General features: G+C 38.7%; 1 protein-coding gene across 2 annotated transcripts in view; it reads right to left on the reverse strand.

Annotated features, from left to right (window-relative positions):
- Window positions 1-25,283, reverse strand: part of mgl (low-density lipoprotein receptor-related protein megalin) — a 59,765-nt gene that overhangs the window by 4,245 nt on the left and 30,237 nt on the right. The window contains exons 3-21 of one of the 2 annotated variants that reach the window (XM_046615592.2): window positions 24,911-25,042; window positions 20,068-20,346; window positions 19,699-19,953; window positions 19,499-19,615; window positions 16,401-18,495; window positions 15,207-16,079; window positions 14,074-14,995; window positions 10,571-13,880; window positions 9,352-9,981; window positions 8,866-9,261; window positions 8,186-8,750; window positions 7,797-8,040; window positions 7,076-7,683; window positions 6,712-7,004; window positions 6,104-6,621; window positions 2,715-2,952; window positions 2,324-2,578; window positions 1,571-2,077; window positions 369-1,335 (exon numbers count right to left, since the gene is read on the reverse strand). In XM_046615592.2, the coding sequence (XP_046471548.1) occupies window positions 369-1,335; window positions 1,571-2,077; window positions 2,324-2,578; window positions 2,715-2,952; window positions 6,104-6,621; window positions 6,712-7,004; window positions 7,076-7,683; window positions 7,797-8,040; window positions 8,186-8,750; window positions 8,866-9,261; window positions 9,352-9,981; window positions 10,571-13,880; window positions 14,074-14,995; window positions 15,207-16,079; window positions 16,401-18,495; window positions 19,499-19,615; window positions 19,699-19,953; window positions 20,068-20,346; window positions 24,911-25,042 (13,204 nt within the window). The remainder of the gene's footprint in view (window positions 1-368; window positions 1,336-1,570; window positions 2,078-2,323; window positions 2,579-2,714; window positions 2,953-6,103; window positions 6,622-6,711; window positions 7,005-7,075; window positions 7,684-7,796; window positions 8,041-8,185; window positions 8,751-8,865; window positions 9,262-9,351; window positions 9,982-10,570; window positions 13,881-14,073; window positions 14,996-15,206; window positions 16,080-16,400; window positions 18,496-19,498; window positions 19,616-19,698; window positions 19,954-20,067; window positions 20,347-24,910; window positions 25,043-25,283) is intronic. The other variant, XM_046615593.2, reaches the window with a different exon arrangement.

Raw genomic sequence — 25,283 nt, forward strand, 5'->3', positions numbered from 1 at the left:
CTGTAATAAAAGCGTGGTTAATTACCATTGAAAAATCTTAGCATTGAAGATGAGGAGATATTAAACCCTACCATATCGAATGAAACATTCTTGTATTATTATTTTGTTTTCGTGAAATAAAAGCTTTGTGTCATAACCCGAACTCAATTTAGGTTCATCAACTTTGAGTATTCGACACTCAAACTGAAAATTTGATTTACATGGAAGATATTTAGAATCTAAGGTGGTGTTTCTTGAAAGTCGCATTTGAAAATCTAATGCTCCAATATTTTCAGCCGGTCGAGTTCATATCCATGATTACATAATTTTTATTATCCAATATTCATCCCTGTTCATGGTAAACATGCAAGCAAAAAAAATGTACTCACAATGGTCGCTTTTTCAGAACGATGAACACTGCCGCAGCTCCAAGTAGGAATAAAATAGCAACAATGATAGGAATGACAATAGCAGCAGTGGAGGTTCCAGCCCTAGCAGCAACGATGCTGACTTCGCAGTGTACCCCGTGGAAATTAGTTGGACAAGCACATTCGAGTTCATTGTTTTCAGATACCCTGCAAACTCCACCATTTTGGCAAGGACATTCCCTGGGAGACGGCCGCGGTCGCTCTGCCACAGCGTCGCAGACTCTTTCACTAGCATGAGGTTGTCTTGGTCCAGCACTGTCTGGGCAAAGGCATCTGTGGCCCGCAGGTATGGCCAAGCATAGATGAGTGCAAGGTTCTGTGTGGCAGGGATCTCTCAGTGATATGTTGTATCTGAGCGGATGATGCACCTTGATACCTGCTGGAACTTTCACGTTATTCAACAATGTAACGGTTACTCCTCTTCCAAATTTATCTCTCTGGACAAGGTCTCCCTTCTGCGTTGTCCAGTAAATGTTGTTCTCAAAAACATCTAGAGAGATCGGGTGCTGGAGATTTACGCTCTCCAGAATGACCTTCCTATTCGAGCCATCCGGTCTGACAGACTCAATAACATTATTGTCACCATCTGCCCAGTACAAGGTGTGATCCATCTCGTAGTCTATCACCAGTGCTGATGGGGTGGTCAATCTTTCAATTACTATTGGGTGCCGCTTACTTCCGTCCATCCAGGCTACTTCAATCTTAGGCTGGCTTCCTGCATCCGACCAAAACATGCGCCCTAACTCAGGATCTACCGCGATCGACGTCGGTTTCTCCAGACCCACTGTAACCAAGCTTCGTCTATATCGACCGTCTGACTTTGCCACCATAATGCGCCCGTGTGACCTTGTCCCTGAAGCGTCGATTTCCGTCCAGTAAAGATTTCCAGATATCCAGTCAAGTGCCAAATTAGTTAGCTTTGAGTCACCTGCAAATAAAAATTAGTTGAATTTATTGATAATCGTAGGTTGACGAATTCTTTCTTGATACACTAAAAATGAATAAAATTACTTAATCCTTTTCATGGCAAGACTTTGTTTTTCACAAACACAAATACAATTTTATGAAGATGAGCTTTGATTCAGATTGAGGTTCAAGATCGTACAGAAATTCCCCTCAAATTATTATAATCCGTTTTTTCCAAGGCGAGAAATCGAACTCACTTTTTATATTAAGATCCTGGGCATATCCAATTTTGACATTGCCGTTTCTGGCATTAGGCATGTAGGATCGTTTAATGGTATTATTGTGACCATCGATCCAATACACGTATTCCATTTTTACATCATAATCAAGAGCTTTGACCCTTTCCTCGTCGGCGACGACGTCAATCTCTTCGTGTTTGTGAAGATTGAAACCACGTATTTCTGGACCATTTCCGTACAATATCGTCACTTTGGGATCTTCAGCACGACATACACCGCTTAGATTATCAGAGAGATGGAATCCTTGACGACACGAGCAGGAATAAGATCCATTTATATTCGTGCACAATTGGGAACAATGATGCAGATCTTTGGCACATTCGTCAATGTCTTCGCAGTGCTTGTGATTTTCAGTAGATATTATGTAGCCTGGGTAACAAGCGCATATATAACCATTGGCGCTTAAATCATGGCAATAGTGTGAACACCCGCCCTTGTCGTCTTGTGAGCAGCGCTTATTGTGATCTGAAATAGAAACGTCGTAATAAAGACATCATTATCTATGAATGCATCTTATCATCACTGACTGTCAAAACCAACGAAAACTTTAATTATACAACCAATACAGTCACGAACTTCTAACTCAACTGATCTAAAATAAAGTGAAGGTGAATTGAATTATTTTTATCAATTAACAATATTCCAAAGCACATGTAAATAAATTTGTAATCAGGCTTTCAAATTATAATCACGAATATCACTACTACTTACGACATCCCAATTCATCGGAGGCATCACCACAGTCATCTTCGAAATCACACAGCTCTGATTTATCGATACATTTCTTATTTGCACAAGGAAATTCAGTATTAAGATCGCAGGGTCGAATCTTGTCAGCGCACATTGTCATGTTATTTTCATCAGACCCATCCCCACAATTATCTATGCCGTCGCAAATTTGATATTTTGGTATGCACTTGCGATTCAAACATTGGAATCTCCTTAATGGATCGCAGGTGAACATGGCTGTGAACGCACAATTTTTTGAATCATAGTTTCAACTACTTTGACAGAAAGACTGCAGCTTGACGATTTTAGAGTATCACTGCTACTCTTGTTATGGGCTACACTTTTATGAAAATTGCATGAACATTTTACTCACCACACATGGCAGGATTTTCATCGGAACCATCAGTACAGTCATCAATACCATCGCAACGATCGGCAAATGGAACGCAAAGAGTATTGTCACATTGGAATTGAGACTCGGGACAGTAACGTCCGTCAGGAAACCGAGGTTTGCATCCAATCTCATCACTCATGTCGCGGCAGTCCCGAGCCCCATCACACTGCAAGTACGAAGCGATGCAATGTCCACTTGCACATTTGAATGTATCATTCTGTAAAAAGAAAGTAAGAACAATTCAATATCAATGGAAGATATCAACGTTTGCTGTTTAAATTCTAAGATTACTTTTGAAGTATATTTTGTTGCGAAGTTTGTAGAGCAGGTTTTCCAGATCACGATTTCTCCAGGTCGACTCGAAATAGATACATGCACGATAGTCAAAATTTTTACAATAATTCAGAGTTTTAATGACAACTTTTAAGATTTGGCTAAATTTTTATGAACATCGAGTCAAGTTTACAAGATTCCAGACACGATATGAAATTCCATGAGATTTCCTGGTTTCTTCTAGAACGTATCAAATTCCATGCAAATTCCATAATTCCAGAATTTCCATGATGACTGGACACCCTGCTACTGCATTTCATTTTCACTGATTCCTCTCAACCAGAGTAGCTTTATGCCCATATTTTTATTATTTACTGATTAATTGAAGTGCAGCACAAAATGTCAAAGGGGTCAGAAATAATGAGTAAATTCCCTGTGAAATAGTTAAATAGAATCGTCTCTCTCTTTTTCCCCACCCTTGAGCACGTGATGAATCATTAATTCTACAAAAAAATGCCAATTTTAACGAAGATCTAAATGTTTTACTTGAGAAACTAACAAATCAGGTTGATCAAGTTTAAAACACATCAGATCTGTTGTAGTGTCACATATGAAGTTAATTGAGAAAGTAAGTGGAAAACAAAGTGTATTGAATAAAAAGAAACACTGGAACGACAAGAAAAAAACGCTTACATTCTGGAAAGAAAATTGAAATATTTAATCAAACAAGCTGAAGGAAAAAATGTAATAATATACAAGTTCACATAGATAGATACTACTGGAGTAAATAAAAAGTATAAAAATAAAGAGTTTGAAGTTTTTAGGAAAACTGGAATCGACATAGAAAACAAGGAGCTGGAAGGAATAAAAAACTCGGAAACACTGTTGCAAACAGACCAACCGAGTTATTACTCTACCACACAGAAACCGTAAGTATAAAATTTTAAAAAAGGATTACAAATTTTAAAAGGCATAAAATATTCTTTTACTTGTATACCAGCAATACCATTGGTTGGAAAATGATGTCTCAAGCAAAATTAGTTACAATTGAGTGACCAAAAAGTGACGGAATTCCCTCAGAACTTATGCATGCATCAACTGCACTCAGAAAATATCGTAGGAAATATATATATAGTTATTTATTTTCTGAATAAAAAAATCAACCATGGAAAAAATTCATTTCTTCAGAGACGATTAGATAATCACGAGAAAAAATATCACGTACAACTTCGAAGTAATTAGAATACACCATATGTAGCGAGACTGCATGATGGAGCATTTCACGTGAAGTTTACATGTTTAAGCACTGATTATTTTTAATTCTACCCTATTATTTAAGTTGTTTTACACAGAAAATAAAGTGATACATATTTTCCTATTTCGCGAAGTAACAAAAATGTTTAGACCTCGCAGAATTCGTCTCGATTTTTTATTGTAAAATCAGAGCTTTAAAACCTTTGGAAATAACCGAAGTTCATATGAAAAAAATATGAAAATATGAATAAAAAATGTGTTCAGAAGCATCGTTAACTACGCACGTATTTTGTAAGAAAAACAAATGTAGAGAATTCTAATAAAATCACAGGGAAAATTATACAAGGATAATGTTATACAATGTATTATAAGAGCTCAAAATTGAAAAGAGTTTTAGAATGGGGTTTTTGTATATATAAAAAAAAAAAATATAACCCAGAAACTAACATGATTAACCACGAAATGTGGATGCGGAATTATGTAAATTTTACTCTGACACACCAACTGCAATTTTGCTGAACAACATGCCAGTGTGTAATTTCAAAAAATATGTAATTGATATTACATTAGAAAAAATATGGTCACGTTTTGAAAAGAGTAAGATACACGAAGCATCTGATGAAAACGCTATTTCTAACAAGCTCCTGAAAAATCGACCTAATTAGAAATTGTAGTTAAATGGAAGTTTAGGAAATGGAAAAAAACTCTAATATAATGGTCGAAAAGAGATACTATTTTTGCGTTAAATATAGCAACTCGGTTACTCTTGAGTAGGAATGAAAAAAATTATGTGCTTTATTCGATTACTTCAAACGTACATTTCGCATTGTAGAGCATGCTTTGTCTATGATAAATTGGCACAAGTTGGCACATGTAATCCTTTTTATCTATAATGTCACAACTATGAAATGGAAAAAGAAACAACATGGTTCAAACTCCGTTCAAGTTCCATGTTATGCTATTGGGTTTCGAAGGTTAGTTATAATTTTTAGACATGTTGTAGATTGGGTTATACAGATCTTGAATATGCCAGAGAAAGTGTATCTAAAAATTGTTGTTTTTTTAAACATAAGTTATTAATATTGAATAGCAGAAATTATAAAAATTCATTTTATGCCAATCAAATAAAACAATTTCGTTTTGATCTTATGGGGACAATTGTAATGCGAGATATGCTGACCGCTGACTTAATAATTAATGAAACATACGTAGTCATGATCTGAATTAAATTTTTATATGCATTAGATAGTAAAGGTAGTTAAAGATGTAGTACGTTAATGTAATACCCAGACTTGTGTTTAGAGCAGAGTATGCAGGAATATTTGAAAATAACAGCACCATCGGAGATTTAAAAAGTCATCGCTGTAGTAAAATTAATGAAGTGTTGACTGATTAGAATATTGTAGTGATAATAGAATGTAGGTATTGGTTACAAGAGAATATAATAGGATAGTTGAGGAAAATAGAATGCTGCCTAGTATGTTTCTCTCGGAAAACAATAGGTGGGACTTAATTTTTATATTAGAGAATACTGAAATCAAAATTATTAAAAATTTTGTTCAGTTAGTATCTTTTGTACTCGAAGGATATAAGGATAATTGCCATTCACAAATGGTGGTAAAAGTTGTATTATAGCTGTTACTTTTATTGGTCCATTCATGTGGGTATAAAATAAATGGAACAATAAACACACACCGTTCCTTTGAATTAACCAGTATTTGATTAAATCAGAATACACAAATATAGTCGTGTACCTACTTTCTTGTAAAGATCCGTTGTTAGTTTCGAGATTAGTGAAAACAAGCACAGTGTTGGTTTGGTGTACAATATTTTTTATATACCTTACAGACGTAGTCTTGACAGTCAATTTCGTCGCTATTATCACCGCAGTCGTCTTCGTGGTCACATCGCCATCTAGAAGCGATACATTTGCGGTTCGTGCACCGGAATTCAGACTCTGAACATTCCCTATACTTGTCTTTGCACATTGCTTCGGCTTCGTCTCCTCCATCACCGCAATCATCAGTGAAATCGCATAGCCAAGGTTTAGGGACACATCTGTTATTGCTGCATTTGAATTCAGTGGTTAAATCGCACTTTGGACAATTCTCAGGCTGCTCATCAGAACCATCGCGACAGTCGTCTTTTCCATCACAGAAAAGCCACTTGGGAATGCAACGGTAGTTTGTACGCCCAGGACAACGTTGCCATCCGTTGGTGCAATTCTGTTGTCGACAGCGATATGCGGGCTCGTCACTATCGTCCCCACAGTCATCGTCAAAGTCGCATACCCACAGCTTGGGAATACATTTCTTGTTTTTACACTCAAATTCGGTTTCTGGGTCGCATGATCTGTTGTCTGAAATAGAAAAAAGTATTTTAAAACGTCCAATGGTTGGATGAAAAAAAAATTCACATCATTGGCAAAGTTGTTATAAAATAAGCTTACGGCACATATTTGGATCTTCATCACTTGCATCTTTACAGTCAGCATCACCGTCGCACTTCCAGGAATCGTGTATGCATCGGCCATTGGATTTACACTTGAATTCCAAATCTGGACAATCGAGAGAACACTTTGCCTCATCGCTTCTGTCCCCGCAATCATCAGCTCCGTCACAAACGGTTGCGCTTGATGTACAATTGCCGTTACCACATTGGAACATCCCTGGCCTGCAGTGATGCGGCGGGCAGCTTGGCGATTCGTCTGATCCGTCCTTGCAGTCCTTCTCACCATCACACCTAAAATTTGTAATCAAGTTTAAAGTTGGAACTGGGTCACTATTTTTCTTGAGCATTTTTTAATGACTCACTTCCAGAACCATGGAATACATTTCTCATCTGGAGGTCCGCAGTGGTGTTGACCATTGGTGCAGTTAGGCAGACATGTTTTGCCGTCTTCGCCGAGTACATATTGGTTTGGACATTTGCATTTGAAAGATGTAATTCCCATTCGACCATAGCTATCGGTGGAATAAGACTTGGTTGATGGAGAGATGAGGCAGAGATGTGAGCACCCACCGTTGTTTTCGGCACAGGGATTATTATACGGTAGTTGCCTGAGTGGATGGTAAATGTGGATGTCATAAGGTCTGTGCGTTGTTTTTCGTAGGACGGTCGAATGTTTGCCAGAAAACTTTTCAGCCTTGTTGATTTGCTTGAGGTTCCAGTCGGTCCAAAATATTGTATCATCGAATACAGTTATTGCAAAAACATGAGGCACCGATGAACCTGAGAGAACAATACGTCGATTGTGGCCCTCGAGGTCTGCAAATGCTATATAATCCAGGTGAGCATCGGCCCAAAATATTTTGTCTGTAAAGTAATCGATCGTCAGAGCGTTTGGCCAAGCAATATCGTCTTGCCAAGTTAGTATTCGCGTAAAATTACTGCCATCCATTCCTATTTTGCCAATGTAAGCCTGCAACAAAAAAGTGTCGTATACTTCATGTGATTGAATTCTGTGACATGAGTTCGCGGCCCAAACTGTTACGTATCAATATTTTATCATCGTAGAACTTTTTCTGCCATTACCTGAAGATGCCATGACGTGAAGTATAAATATCCTGTGCCAGGGTGAACGACTATAGCGCGTGGATCGGTGATTCCGGATTTCAAAGTCATTCTGCTGGTACCATCTAGTTCTGAGACATCTAGGTGCCTGGAATGCCTATCCAACCAGTAAAGTTTACGCCCCACCCAATCAACAGCAATACCTTCTAAGCCATGACTGTCATGACGAATAACCATCTCTTTCTCACCGCCAGCGAGTGGTGCCCTAAGAGCGGATTTTTTAATTAATATTAAGACAAATAAAAGTAAACTAGATCGTACCTAAGATATTTTCATGTAGATAGAAAATCAGCAAGTTTGTTTCAAGATATTTGAAATGATTAAGTTTTGCAGAATTTCATACCACATACCTATATATTGTTTTGGCAGTAACGTCACAGAAGTAAAGCATTTCTTCTTTGTAATCGGCATCCAGAGCAACAACATTGATAAGATCTTGATGCATGAGATTGTAAGACGAAGCATCGATGGACATATTCCGGATGTAATATTTATTAGTAAATATAATCCAAGGTTTGATACCAGTTCGGCGTTTGCAGGTGTGTTCATCAGCAGCTCTTTCATACCACATTTCATTACATTTGCAATAGAAGCCTCCAGGGGTGTTTTCGCATTCCTGACTACAAACTTCCGGTTTTTCAATACACTCATCAATATCAGCGCAAGCTTTTCCATCTGGCAACAGCTTGTAACCCTCATTACACTCGCAGTAAAATCCGGTTGGAGTGTCGACGCACTTGTGACCGCACTGATTCATTTCAATTCGCGCGCATTCGTCAACATTACAGTGTGCTGGCTCGTCACTCTCATCAGCACAGTCAGGCACCTTATTACAGACCAAATGCTGATCAATACAATCTCCATTTCTGCATTTGAATTCACCAGGAGTTGCACAGGTACTATTTCTTCCCTTACCTGTGCATTAAATCAGAAAAGGAATACTTTGATTCAACTGTTAGAAACAACAAACGAATAAAATGTATTTTCATAAAAGTTATGGATGATGGTCAAATTCTATAAACATGCATACCGCAGTCAACCTCGTCTGAGTGATCACCACAGTCATCTTGTCCATCGCATTTAAACTGTTTCCTGATACATTTAAAATTCTGGCACGAGAATTCCATCGGTGAGCAGGTCTTGTACTTATCGTGACAGTCTTTTCCTTCATCACTACCATCTCCACAGTCATTGTCATGATCGCACACCCATCCTTGGTTCAAGCATCGTCCGTTGTTACATGTAAATTGATTATCGGCGCACGGAGTGGGTTCCTGACAATGATGAAGAGTCGCATTCTCGTCAGCCCCGTCTACACAGTCTGGATCGCCGTCGCAGAGCCATTTTTTTGGAATACATTGAGCTCGATTCCAGGCTTTATTGGCAGAGCAAGTGAATTCCGTTTCCTCGTCACATTTTCTGTCATCTGTAAGTTGAAAGAAACAATGCATTGGAAATGGAAAACTAGTGTTTTAAAGAAAGTATGATTGGCGTACGAATTTCATTAAATACATACTACATTGATGTCGATCATCTTCATCAGAGTTGTCAAGACAGTCATTATCTCCATCACAGATATAAATTCTGGGAATACAATTCCCGTTGTCACAAGTGAATAAATCGCCGAAGCAAGTTCTTCCCTCTGATCCACAGTATCCTTTTGGTTCATCACTGCCGTCAAGACAATCGTTGTCTCCGTCACAGTACCAGGTAGCTGGTATGCATCTATGATTTGGACACCGGAAGCTGGTTTGAGGGCAAGTTCTTTCAGCACAATGTAGAGGATCTTCGTCACTGTTGTCACCGCAGTCGTTGTCGCCATCACAAAGCCAGTAAGGTTCGACGCATATATTCGTCTTCTCACATTTAAGGTGATTCAAAGGACATGTGGAGTTCCGTGGGCATCGTTCATGCGTTTCATCTGATGTTGTGTTATCCTTACAGTCGTTTACCCCGTTGCAAACTTGGGATTGCGGAATGCATCTGTAATTGGCGCAGGTAAATTCTCCAGGTGCGCAGGGTGGGTAAGTACAGTTTAGTTCATCACTTCCATCTCGGCAGTCATTTTCATGGTCACATTTCCACGAGCTGAAGATACATCTGCCATTGTTGCAGCGGAATTCTGATGGGCTACACGAATGATAAGCTACAGAATACAAAAGGCATGCATAAATTAAATGTTATGTATGTATTCATTGATTCAGTTATGAAACAAGTATAAGTTTGACTCTTCCTTTTGGGACTTTGTTATACTATGTGAAAGTACCTTATTCGATTGTTTTAAAAAATTTTGGCATTCTGTTCTAGAGTTCTTAACAGCCAACATTTGGCAATTGTTGAAATCAAAGTATTTTCAACGGATGATATTGCGGAACTGGAAAGTTATACCAATAGAAATAATGTTGTCATTGGATTGGTTTTAAGTTCAACATTTTGAAAAAATACCTTCATAGTTTCGCAATAACAGTTTGGTTGCCAAGTAATGATGTCGAAAAGAAAATCTGATATTTCAAGAACATGAAATTTTGTGAAAAGGTGTAATAATAAGGCTAAAAATTTCAAGTCGTGAATATTTCATTGTTCATTGCAGATTTTTTCAATTTATGGGGAGATAGCTGTTCAAATTTTCAGTTGTGCCAGACTTCAAGAGACTTTGAGTAACAATAAAAATTTGCTGATATTTCCATACCATACTTATTTTTACAAAACTGTAGCAATTGTCAATATAAACTTACAACAATATTGGGGATTCTCATCAGATTGATCGCCACAGTCGTCATCACCGTCGCATGCCCACATTCTAGAAATACATCGTCCGTTGCTGCAGGTAAATTTGTTTGCATCGCAGGAGACATTATTGGATACACACATCCTACCCTCGTTCACGATCTTGCTGCTCTCATTGCACTTGCATTCTACTGTTCCATTGGGACTAGGGAAACAACCGTGATCACATCCTCCATTATTTATGTTGCATGGATTGACACTGCACTGTTGCCTGGCTGGTGAGTATATATGCAAATCTCTAGGTGAATCTTCAAGCCGTTTGACAAGCTCAATCATGTTGGCTCCGGTGTGTTTTTCGGCCCTGAACACGCCCCTCAGTTGCAAGTCTGTCCAGTATATATATTGGCGGAAGATTGTTATCGCAAATGGATAGATTGTCGCTGCTACAAGTACTTCTCGGTTTCGACCTTCGAGGTCTGACCTTTCGATATTCTCCCTCACTGCATCTGTCCAGTACAACATACGGTCATCATAATCAATGGCCAAACCGCTTGGCTGCGATAAGTCCTTTTCAATAATAGCTTTCTTCAAAGAGCCGGCCATAGTTGTGCGGAAAATTTTACCCGAAGTACCAAAACGTCCCCAGTCAGTATAATACAACGTTCCATTACAAGGGTCAACAACGATCGCCCGAGGCCTGTCGACTCTGGCTATCATAATGATGTCACCTCCATCTACATTCATTGCATAAATACTGTTGTTTGACGAATCTGTCCAGTACACCTTCTTCTGAGTCCAATCGTACGATATTCCCTCAGGATTAATACCTGAGTCAATTAGATTATGAATCTCCATAGATGAAGATGGATCCTCGAGATGCATCCAACTGATCTTTGCCCAGGGCCTGATTTGGGTGAAAAACAGTTTCTTGTCTTGATAATCAAAATCAATACCCACAGCATTAGTCAAATTACCTACAGGCTTAAACGGAAGGCTTGTGTCCTGGGGATTTAAGTTAATAGCTCGTATTTCCGTTCGTGTTGCAAAAACAAGATATTCGTTAACGAATTGGCATTTCTTTCCATCCGGAGCAAGCTTTCCAATTGCACAGTCACACTTATACGGCTTCGGTTCACCTATAGGAAACGAAAAGCACAGCTGCTCACATCCTCCATTACGCGTCTGAACACAGGGGTTTGTGTTATCAAGTGGCTGGCTGCTCTGATCGAATATAACTATGTCTCTGAGCTTGGGAAGGTTGGTTCTGACTGTCTGCGGCAGAGAAGTATTGCCCGGTAGTTTGGTGGCCTTGAATACAGCCGCGTGGTTGCGGTCCACCCAATAAACGTCCCCACCATATATAGCAACACCCATTGGATTGGGAAGATTTCGGCGAATCGGCTGTCTGTTTCCTCCAGTATAAGAGACCTTCTGTATCATATCGAGAGTTGAATCGACCCAGTAAACGTCATGGGTCATCATATCGATGGTTAGATCTCTGGGTGTGGTTATTCCAGTTGTTACTATTGGTGTCCACTTGCTTCCATCCAAACAAGACTTTCCAATCTTTGGGTGCTGGCCATAGTCGATCCAGTAGAGAAATTTTTTGATAGGATTAACAGCGAGCTCACGAGGAGCATCAGTCGTCGTTTTAACAAGAATTTTTCTGTTACTACCATCAAGCCAGCAGACCTCGACGTAATTCTCGTGAGGAAACACGTTCGAGAAGTATAGATTACCGGCGACCCAGTCAATCGTCAACCCTCGTATACCGTTAGACCCAATACCTTCTTTTATCACCTGCTTTATTTCTGTGCCGTTTGGTCTCACCCTAAAGATACCGTTCCAAATACCGCGGTTAAATTCTACCCAGTAAATCCAGTTCGCGGCATAGTCAACGTCAATGTGTAAAATGTGATGGCCTGGACCTGCAATAGGGACCATCGCCTCTTTAGCATCCTTGAGGCTGTAACCTCGTACTACGTCCAGTTGGCTGACTACAGCGAATGTTTGAAACGGCTCACAGGCAGTATTCCCCACTTTCTTGTATCCCACACTACAGGCGCATACGCTGGTCCATGAAGTCGAGGGCAGACAGATTTGATCGCAACCTCCATTGTTCATGAGGCACGGGTGCGGACGGGTGACCCGTTTTTTATAGATTGTCAAAGTTTTTAAATCCGCATCATTGCTAATTATCACCTGAGCATTGTCTCCATTAGGTAGGTCGACTTTTTCGATTTTATCAAAGATTGGGTCGAGATAGTAAAGCCTTGACTCGTAGACCGCGATGGATTTTGGCAGGGCAATATTATTATCAGCGGTCAAGATGGTTTTCAGATTTTTTCCGTCACTGGTCATGGATTTGATATAAACTGGATACTGAGAACTGAAGTATACAGTCTTTGTTGATACGTCAAATGTGATGGCTTCTGGTCTGAAATCGTCTTCGACGAGTACCATGGGATCAGACCCATCCATATTGACCCTCCCGATTTTTATGGGTACCAAAAAACCGCCATCGTCAATCCAGAAAATGTGTCCGTTTGTAGGATCAAGACACATCGCCTTTGGCTTGGCAACAGATGTCCTGTTTCCTGTATTGGCAATGATCACTGATCGATATCGCATCTTACCATCAATCTTAATTGCCTCTATGTTAGAAGCAACGCGATTTCCTATAAACAGGTTTCGCCCGAGCCAGTCTACAGCCATTGTTGCGGCAGAACCGACAATTCCTGAGTCGCCACTTGGATTTGGAAATTCGGTTTTGTTGCCACCCTCATAAGGGATTGTATAAATGGTTCCATTCTCACTGTCACCATCCCTACCCTGAATCCAGTAGATCATTCTGTCACGTCTATCAAAGTCGATTAGTCTACCGCCATCGACTCCAATTACGGGCGTAATCAATCCGGTGGTAACATCTCCCGCTGTAAGAGAAACATCGACGATCTGCGAGCCCCGCAAGATCATTAGGTACGGCACGTCCTCTTCTATGCACATTCCACCAGTGGCCGATAGTCTGTAGCCTGCGTGACACTTACACGTGTATCCAAGCGGGTTGCTGGGCGATAAGAGGCACAGATGAGAGCATGGTAATTTGGCGCAGGGATTATCCGACAAGGGCTGCAAGGCCGGATGGTGAACGTGGATAGAAAGCGGTTGCGAGATAAGGTGAGAAACTACAGTCTGGTTTACTCCCTTGAACTTATGTGCTGATAACACTCTGTTCAGCTGTCTGTCTGTCCAGTATAACGTATCCTCAAATAACGTTAAAGAATGGGGATGTAACAAATAATGTGATGCGGCCAAAACCTGAAAAAATTGTGTAAACAAAAAGGTATTATTGATTTGTAGCACAATTTTTCAACTTTGAACTAATACTATAATGGAACATGACTATGCAGAATGAGAATCAGCAAGAGATTTTTTATCATATGTGAACAGAACGTTGTATAATTAAGTTGGTTAATTACATGAAATTTGATTTTCTACGTTAGTCACTGACCTGAATCCTTCCCGTTCCGTTGTATAAGCAAGTATCGATAAAGTCCAGTTTACTATCAGCGAAATAAACTCTCTGAGTAGCCACGTCAAGGGTAAGACCATTCGGCCAGTAGATTTTCGTGTTTATAATTATTGATCTGTTTGTGCCGTCCATTCCGATTCGTTCAATCCTCGGGTTCTCTCCCCAATCAGTCCAAAACAGCCATCGAGCTCCAGGGCTTGGATCTAGACACATTCCACGAGGCTGAGTGATGTTTTCTTTAACAAGTACGATCCTGTTAGTCCCATTTTCACGTGCAACTTCGATAGTGTTTAGTTTAGAATCGAGCCAATACAAGTTCTGGCCAATCCAGTCATAAGCAAGGCCTTCGACAAGGTCTAGACCAGTTGAAATGACGTCCTGTGGATCGTAACCGCGGTCTAACCTCGATATTTTCTTTAGTTTCATGTCCGACCAGAATATCGTTCCTGTATGCATGTTACTCGCCGTAGCTACTACATTTTCGACATTTATCGGAACGCGCTCTAGAGCCTGGTCCTTCAAATCAGCAACAAGAATTGTATGCCTGTTAGAAATGATCAGGAAAGCTGCGCTGTGATTGAAAGCTTTACAAGTATGTTTATCTGGCTCCAATGTGTACCCATTTACACAGTCACAGTGATAACTGCCCTTTGTATTGACACATGTTTGGGAACAGTGGCCAGGAGGATCGCATTCGTCTAAATCTTCACATTCGAATCCATCCTTCATCAGTACTTCACCATCTGGACAGGTACATTGAGCGCCAAGTGGGGTCAACATGCAACCATTGGTACACAATCCGCCTTGGTGTTCACACTCGTCTAATTCACAGCCCAGCCCTTCGTCACCTCCGTTTGGACAGTCCAGCTTACCGTCACAGACATTCGTGGCATTGATGCATCTATAAAAAGCGCGTGTTTGTGTATATCAATTTCTAATATACTTTTTTTTTATCAGAAGGTGTTATTTCAGAAAGGTTGTTTTACCAAGGAAGTCTAATATTTGTTAAATGTTTGCAAATATCCGCTTGTGAAGCGGAATTCAATTGAAGCACATGTTGATATATTACAAAATCGTTATTAAAAAATGCTAATTAACCTTCCATGTCTTACCTGTTTGTAACATTGGGGCATTTCCATTCCCCAGAATCACATTTGAAAGGAGGAGGGCCACAGGCATGTAGACTGGTGTCTTCGTCTGATCCATCCCCGCAGTCGTCTGTCCCATCGCATATGTAAGCTTTGAAGATGCACCTTGAGTTGTTGCACTTATAGTACCCAGTCTGGCATTGAACTTCGCCGCAGGATTCAGGCTCATCAGATTTGTCATCACAATCAGGAGTACCATCGCAATACCAACTTCTTGGAATGCAAATTCCTGACATAACGCACTGGAATTGTTTTTCCGTGTTGCACTGGTTGGGTTCTACCGTAGGACACCCAACTTCATCACTTCCGTCATTACAGTCCGATATACCATCGCATTTGTATGACTCCAAGACACACATTTTTTTATCCGCGCAAGTAAATTGTGTGCTCAAACATGTCACAGGGGGACAGTCCATCTCGTCCTGGTGATCAAAGCAGTCGTTGTCACCGTCACATACCCAGGATTGTGGTATGCAGTGGCCAGATCTTGGACAAGTAAACTGAAAGTATGCACAAGTTTTAGCAGCGCATGTTTCTCCTTCATCCGAACTATCTCCACAGTCATTTTCTGAATCGCATTTCCATGTCTCTGGGATACATCGGTTATTATCGCAGGTGAATTGGCCAGCACTGCAAGTGACATTGGCGCAACCAGTCTCATCGCTGTAATCACCACAGTCGTTCTCGGTATCGCATTTGAAGGTCATAGGAATACATCTGCCAGATTTACACTGGAATTCATGTGTCGCGCATGTCGGTTTTGTACAATTCTGCTCCTCGTCACTGTTGTCTAAGCAATCGTCATCCCCGTCGCACACCCAAGATTTAGGTACACACCTATAATTAGACAAATGTTCGAATTTAAAGAAATATCAACATTGTAAAGAATCATCATATTTGGTACCACAGCTTTAGATTACTGTACAGTGTACTAGTCCACATTGAAATGGTAAGAAACCAGTGACTGCTCATCTAGCTTAAAAAATTTTCAACATATTTTATTTGATTCAAATGATGAACAAAATGACGCAGCTTCGCTTCATTTTCGATAATTTGGAGACAGAAGAAGATTAAATGTAGTTTTAAAACATACTATTTATAATATTTTTTACAGTAATTATTTTCAGTGACGATAATAATATGAGACTTCGTGCAGACCTTTGATTGTGGCATGTGAAATCCCACAAGTTTGGGCAAGCCTGTACAGGGGGTTCGCCATGGGGATCAGCACTGCACGTTCTTGCATTATCGTTGAGCTTTTCTCCATACGGACATCCGCACACATTGGAGAGGTGAAGATCGCCAAAGCCAGAAGTAGAGTTGTTTGGAATGGCAAAGCAGAGTTTCTCGCAACCTCCGTTGTTTATAAAACAAGGATGAGTTGTGTGTCGTTCTTGAATGTCTCGACTGAATACTTTCACCCCATAGAGTCGATTGGTCGCCGGTTCTCTCACGAGGACAGCCTCCCGTTCTCCAGTTTCTTTATGCAATTTTATTATAGCATCAAGCCTCCAATCTGTTATATACATCCAGTCTTCGTGTATAGCAATTGAAAATGGATGTCGAATGAGCCTAGAATTGACTGTCCTAACGTCAGTTCCATCCAGATCAGAGTGTTGAACATGATCTAGGAGGGCGTCACACCAATACAGTCTATCATTTTTAAAATCGATAGCCAAACCGTTTGGCCATCCAAGTGTCAAATTTTTTAAAACCATCAAATTTGTTCCATCCATTTGAGCCCTACTGATATTAGCCGGTCTGTCCCATTCAGAGAAGAATATAAATCCTCGATTAGGATGTACGACAATTGCTCGAGGCCTTTTAAGGTTCTTCAGCAGCGTTCTTCGATATGTTACATTCTTGGTACTTAGAACGTTTAATGTTCCCTTCCTAGAATCGATGTAGTACAAGTTTTTAGCTACCCAATCGACAGCCAGGCCTTCTACACCTTCATTTTGGCTCGCAAGGACGATTTCGCGGCCTGTTCCGTTCTGATGAACTCTGTATATAACGTCCTGAAGTACATCGCTGTAGTAAATGTACTGATCGTAGGCATCGTAATCTAATCCAACAAATCTGGCCCTTCTCGAAACGACAGGAAGTATTGCATCGCTGAATCCTTCCGTTACAGGGTCTAGTACCCGCCCTTTGATAAACCTCTGCTGTGAATACATAAGAAAGTCCTGTACTAAGTTACAGTTTCTCAAATCTTTAGAAAGCTTCCATCCAATGTCACAAGCACATCGATAGCCCAATCCGCTTTCTCGCCCGCCAGCAGCCGTCACAATGCACATGTGCTGACAGCCACCATTATTGTTTCCACAGGGGTTTGGAACGGCAGTCTGTACCAGTGGGTGCAACGCCTTAAGGCCCTTAGTGTCTCTAGCCTTGAATATACTCTGTATAGAATAATTACCCTGAGTTTTATCGACGCTCATAACCGACTGCTTTGTACTATCGGTCCAAAATATACGATTCTCAAACAGTGTCAGGCGCATCGGAGAGGGGACATGATTTCCGCGCAGCACCATTACTCTTCCATTCCCCATGTAGTCAGTGGTCTCGATATAATCGAGCAGAGAGTCGCACCAGTATACCCTTGAGGCAATAATATCCACTGCGACACCAGACACCTTATAAGCTGCCTCTGAAACGATTGGAAACGCCGAAGTTCCATCCATGTTTGTTCTCAGCACTTGTTTGCTGTCTGCTATGAACATGAGTCCCACGGTTGGGTCCAGAGCAATATCGGCAGGGCTAGTTAGGTTTGAGCCAACTGCAATACCGTGATATCTTCCATCCAGTTCAAAAACGTCCACTTTTTGTCCCACCGAGTCTGCGACATAGAGTTTTTCTCCAATCCAGTCGATCGCGATTGCGACAGGGGACCATGAGCCTGGTAATGCGATGTCTGCACCAAGCATATATGACCTTTTCCCCGTGAGAAGCGGCTCGGAGTGAACTTTTCGGGTCTTAACGTCGCTCCAAAATACCTGCCCCTTTGAGTAAAGGTAATCGATGCCACTAGCTCCTGTCGTATTGGCTATTATTCTCCGTTCATCTCCGCTAGCTGACATACGCCATATCGCCCGATCCTGAGCCAGCAGTAACTCCAACATTGAACTGTTGTTTGCTTGACATTGGTTTTTTCCATGCAATGTGTATCCTGGTGCGCAACTACATTTATATGAACCTTCTAAGTTGAAGCATAATTGCTCGCAGAATCCCCACTCCTTGCACTCATCTTTATCTGCAATTTCGTATTAAAAATGAAACCAAGTCTGGTTTATGAATAACTGCAGGTGGAAATATTTCGAAGTGAAGTCATGAGCTATCGAAGGCTATTACATGGCTTAAATTCATACTTTCATAACTGATTTAATTATGAATTAAAAGATAATCTTATGAACAAGATAAAAGTGTTCAAAATTAGTAATTATGAACAGAATGAGAAAAATACCAAGCATCAGACTTGTAATCTCCTATCTTCACTCGATCCGCTGGTTTCAACTAGAGTTCGAATCCATTGAAGGAACCAAGTATAAGCGAGCAGACTGCTGAAGAAGTTAGTAAATTTTGGAAATTTATATCTTGACAACGAATTATTCAATTCAATCGACATTCATTATATTCAATACTATGTAGACCAAGCTTTATTTATATTTTGTTTTTATTAGGATCTAACAATGGGAACCATTGTTATTCACAATAATGCCCACCATTTTGCTTGATAATATGTTCTGCATTGCCTACGATATTTGAAAACCGATTTAAATTAACTTTGAAGACAATATTTTTAGATAGTATATCCATTTACCATAATCCGCACTTTTTTTTAATGTTACGTAAGTGTTTAAAATGGAAAATAAGTTTTTTCATCCAATACTTACGACTTTTAATTTCGTTGACAAGAAAAGTGTAATATTTTTTCAAAAGTGGCATTGTGGCGAGAAAGGAAAATATCTAAAAATACTGTCTCCAAATTTTGAGTAATCTGTTAAGCTGTTTTGATGATATCATGGAGATGCAAAGGATGCCAGAGTGAAATGTTGGACGTTATTAGGTCAATAACCATGCTATTTCTTGATTGATTCTAGTAAAAAAATTATGTAAATGAAGGAGGTTTTGAATGAGAACAAAACTCCCAAATCACATAAATAATTGGTTGTTCAGATATAAATTTCTAATTTTCACGCCTCTTTTCACCTGTCTATTTTTAAACATACAATCTTAAAAAAGTTTTGCACACATACCTAAGCAGGTGCGGGAATCATTAGCAACAACGTAGCCTTCAGGGCAAAAGCAAACACCTCCTGATGGGGAAGCTTGGCACTTATATTGACAACCCAAGGAGCCACAGAGACTGGTAGCTGTAAGAGTTATCAATTTTTTCAGATTTCTCGATCATTTAATAATACTATTGTATGCTGTATTAAATTTAATTATTACGTACAACAAGCGGTTTCCTCGTCAGCACCATCTTCGCAATCTCGTTTACCATCGCAGAGTTGAGATTTGTTAATGCAGAGTGGCGTACCTCTGGAGGTACCCTTTGGGCACAAGAATTTGTTACCTGGACAGACCGTTGCAGTGCAATTTGTCTCGTCCGATCTATCTGAACAGTCCATGTGTCCATCGCAGCGATAAGCACTAGGAATACAGAGTGCATTGGCACATCGAAACTGATTGTTGAGGCATGAAGGAAAGGCTAGAAAATATTTAATTATATTTTTTTACCAAGTTCAGACATTGAATACTCATAAGAATTGAAATGAAGAAAATCTTGACGCACAAATCAAGTGAAAATTATTTATCCACTTACTACAGTGTTCCTCGTCGCTGTTGTCACGACAGTGTTCCTCTGTACACTTCTCACTACAGTCGTCTCTGTGATTACACTTCAAGCTCAGATCAATACATCGTTGAGTAGTATTGCACCTGAACTGATCGAGTCTGCACGGTCTGGATCCAATCAAGCAGCCTTCTTCATCTTTTCCATTTCTGCAATCAAGGTAACCGTTGCATCTTTTTTCCTTTGGTAAGCAAGGGCCAGCAGTTGTTCCGCCGCACCTGAAGTCGTCCGGTTGACATTTTCTGTAAGCTGTAATTATGAAATAGGAAAAAAAAAAAAAAAAAAAATCCTCTATCAAATTACATCAAATTAAAAATAGGAGAAATGAAAAACTGAGGAAAGGAGAGAAATGGCACTGTGATAAAAAAAAAATCCATTTACCTCAAGAATTGATATAACTTTTCTGAAAGAGGAATTAATAGAGGAAGGATGGTGAAAAGGAACATGAAGACCAATGATTGTCAAATCGTTTTGGAATCCAACCAAAAATAGAATTAAAAACAACTACGTAAAAACTTTTTTTTTTCAACAGATTAATATTCAATTTTACAAAATCAGGTGACTAGGTTTGGCAGACTGAAAAATTGTCATCAATTTGATACATCAGTCTGCAGATAGATGCAGGAAAGAAAAATCTTACATCAACACTGATATTACAAAGAGACATACAACAGTATAATTAAGATGATGCTTTGAAAACTATGGATCATGAGTTTACGTAATTAATTTGTGGGTGAAAACGTTCAATTAACGTTGCTGGAGCATAAAGTAGAATTGAGTTCTGTCTGTCTTTTTTTTTTTTTTTATTTCCCATGAAATGAGAATAATATACGAGGTAAAAAAATAATTGGTTGTGCTATCTGCATAGAATTTATTACCTGGTGCTTGATGATTTGAATTCCGAGTTTTTACCATTTCTTTAGTTATCGTTAAGAACTAAGCATTTTCAATAGCAGCAGTAGTTGATTAAAAATTTCAGCAACCAGGTAAATAGTTTTTCTCATATCACTCTATTTCTGTATTTCAAACTTAAGGATTTGCACATTGATGCATCAGCATGTATACGTATTATATACGAATGTAATTATAATAAATCCGGAATGGGAGCGTAATTGAGTATTTGAATGAAATTTTTTTTTCCATTTTTAGGGGTGCATAATGCAGTGCAAGACAAAATAATGAGGACGTATTTTTTGTTTTTCGTTAAAAATGATAATTTTTCATGTTATATGTGATTAAATTTCACTGATTTTAATATATATAGATATATCTTATCATGGGTGACGTCACAATGTTATAGTTTTCAATCTGTTATATTAATGGCAATTTTGATTCATTGGAAAAAATAAAAAATACGTCCAAAATATTTTTTTCCAATCTACAAGAATATGAAATAAAAAAATTTCATTCAAATACTCAATTATAATAAATCTCGGTCTAGACGAAAACAGATGATGAAGGTTGACAATCTGTGTACAAAATGCACTGTGAAAAATAAGAAAAATAAGGGAATAAATAAAGAGCTACATTTAGTCTGTAAGTTTAGAAAAAAAAGACAAAGACACAATAATACAAAGAGAAACGAAGAGAAAAAGATCATATATTATATAGCGAGAATAATAACATCTGCTCTTGACAGCATCTGTGTACACCCATTCTTGAACGAATTCTTTTAACGTATACTAACTGCAATTAGTTTGAATAACAAAGAAGCTAGCACTGAATATATTACAATTAAAAACTTTAATAAAATACTGCATGACATATAAAAATTCTGCAGGAGCTGTTATTCAGCAAACATAGCTGGTATATTTGTCGCAAGTAATATGCAAGCAGTTGTGATAAATATTATTAATCTTATTAAAGTATTAATTATTATTTTCATAGATTCTGTCAAATTTTTCAACAAGAAATCTAATTTATATGAAGTTTTCCATAATTTCATACTTACGTTTTATTTATTATTCCACAATTATCAAAGCTCAGGATCTGTTGATGCATTGTTTACTAGTTTCGGACATTATCGAAAATTAAATGAAGTTGAGAAAGAGAACGAGAAAAAACAATACTAACTATAATAAAATTTAAAGCGTCGTATTGAGCGAAAATATACGTGTTTTGCAATTTCTTTCAATTTTTAATACATTTTAGCAAATGATGAGAAATAGCTTATAGTATACAGGTTTACGAAAATGTATACATAATTATAAATGTCACATCTGTCGATTACGACATTAACTTTCAGCGGTTCGATAACGGTCGTCGTAACAATATCCATATTATTCGAACAGTTATTGCAGGTGCGAGGCATCAATATACATAACAGAGCATATACAATACATAAGTATACAATCAGGATAATGTGTAATTCGTTCTACATACCTCACAACGGAGGGACGCGACATCGTTATTCAGGTACAAATTTAAATCGATTCAGAACTTAAGAAAGCGTGAAAATGTGCTACAGCCACCCAGCGTAAAATTGCAAATGTGCGTCAATCACGTATGCGTATCTCTTCTCTTCTCTACATACCGAGAGTTCTTTTTAAAAACTTGCTAAATTTTGATTGGCTGACATGCGTGCTTGCAGTCTAGGCAAGCCTTCGCTGATAAAAACAAATTCCCTAGAATCGACTGGTTGACAAGTGACAGTCAACCATAACCTCTGAACAATTAATTTCGTTACGTGATAAGCACTTATAGCGCTTCTGGCATTCAACGTGGAACTAAGGCCGGTGATTTCATTGGCTTGTTCCGTTAGATCGGATCAATGAACACAGTCTTCTTGTGGATTACGAACGAGCTCCTGTCACCTTATTTACGAAAAGCTAACTGATGGTATAGGTTTTCCCTGATAACGTGTGCTTTTATAAGTCTCTATCTCCCTGTCGGAAGCGAAAGAAATTCTGAAATCGTAAAAGCGGTGAATATTCAACAAGTCGGTAGTTCCGATCGGCCATGTTTGATGTGAAGTAATTTTATTTATTTCATTATTATTCATAATAAACATTATAAGCGATCTACGTTAGCAATGGCTGAGATAGGGACATACACTTAGGCCGTGTTCAAAAATTGACTGACAGTACTGTCAGCAATCTTTCATCTCTTTTGCGCTTCCAAGTTCGTGAATAGCTTTGACTCTGTCCTAGGGAATTTTCAGCACTGTCAGTCAATTCACGAACACAGCCTTACATTCAAGTTACGATTGAAAAAATTTCCTAGACAGATTCGCACCGCCGTTCTCGCACAAGGAAGTGGATGAAACGAAGGAAAAAATTCGACAAGGAAATTCGCCGCGATCCACACTATGCGTCGGTCACTCTGCCTACCTTAGAGCAGGTAAAAGCTGCCTATTATGCTGGTAACATTTTCACGAAGTAGGCTATGTTTATAGACTATACAAGTTGCAACTGTCAAGCAGTCTTTTCAAGAAGAACTATCGGTATATAAAACTCAACGTCTCTCTGTCTGTCTGGCTGTCTGTCCGTATGTTCACGTATAACTCCAAAAGTACTAAACCGATTATGACTATTTCTTTTCTTGTTATTTTGTAGATAGACAGATCGTCTGGCCAGGTTTTAGGCTATATTTCGTTACAACGAGATCCATAGTTTTGGAGATATAACGGTATTTGTAGACCAAGTCGGAACGAGATGACACATTTATGCGAACGCTGATTAAACTCTTACGGATAGAGGAAAGTTATGTTAAAGAGTTTTCAAGGGCTCGGTGAGCTCTACAAAAAAAAAGTCCGGAAGAGCATATGGCTATGTCTAATAGTTTTGTTACTAGAAGCATTTGAAAATATTCGCGGGTGGAGTGGCAATGGGCTGCTAGTACGTAGTATAAAGAAAAAAGTTTCACAGGGTGCTTGATATAATTTGCTCCGTGTTCCGGAGATTATTATTGTCGTGAATATTCGCGTTTGAATAAAAACAACCTCGAATATTTCCTAAAATTTTTCATGAAACTATATTTACCTACACAATCAAACTTGATTATATCATGGGAATATTTGAGATTTTTCAGCATTATTATTATTGTTGTTGTTGTTGTTGTTGTTGTTGTTGTTGTTGTTGTTATTGTTGATATTTTTGTTGTTACTATTAATGGCAGCTTACTGAATTGGAGAAAAAATTCAAAGCTTTGAAGGGAAAAGAAGAAGTTTGGTAATAAAATTTATTGCGGTAAGGTCCATTCTAGGTTTTGCCTCCAAAATCACATCATTAAGCATTCAAAGGAAACAACTGCAGAGATCATTGGGAAGGTTATGGCTGTCAAAGTTTTATGAGGTCGAAGTTCTTAACCCGAGCGCAACAAAATTTGGATGAAAATTCAGTTAGTCAATTATTCGAAGTTTAGAGGATGGTATAAAAAAAATCAGTGAGCTAATTTGATAATCTCCCGAAATATCGTCGCAGTGGCAAATTAGAAAAGAATTGAAAGAATCTATGTACAAATATAGATGTTTAAACTTGGCAAGAATTATGTGAATAATCATGAGACCAAATTTTTAAATGCGTAATTCGTCATATTCGCTATACTCACACATTTTTTGATTCTTTAAAAATTGACGAACAATCTAAATTTAAAAATCAATAATAAAATATATACAAAATCAACAGTGAATCAGAATTGTCAGATCTAAAAAGAACTCGAGACCCACTCACATACATTGACAATGAGTCAAATGTATACTGTAATATGGAAAAAAAAAAAAAAAAACACTGCATTGCCAATTTTTTATTTCAAGATACCTGTAATAAATTATTGAATATGCAGTATTATGTGTAATGTAATCATTGTCACTTACTGCAGTCAGCTTCGTCCGTTCCATCGACACAATCTACCGTCATGTCGCATCTTTGGTAGGGTGGTATGCAATATGTCTTATTGAAGACGTATTGGCGGCACGAAATCTGCCCCAAATCGCACTCGGGTGGCGCTGAGGAGAATAAAATTTCATTCCAATCAGTTACAATTCGTTAAAATACCTACATATAATCGTTTTTCCCTTATTCAATGACTATAACTTTTAATTATTATTTATAATCGGTCTGAAAAGTGAAAGCAAATAAAGAAAATTGGAAGTTGAGACGAAAAACGTAGTCCCCCAATTTTCAAATGATAATTATACTACCTATAAATCTGTTCATTTTTATACAAAGCATTGAGAGCTACGTAGG

Source organism: Neodiprion pinetum, chromosome 3 (genome assembly GCF_021155775.2).
Source record: "Neodiprion pinetum isolate iyNeoPine1 chromosome 3, iyNeoPine1.2, whole genome shotgun sequence".
In the NCBI taxonomy this organism is placed as follows: Eukaryota; Metazoa; Arthropoda; class Insecta; order Hymenoptera; family Diprionidae; genus Neodiprion; species Neodiprion pinetum.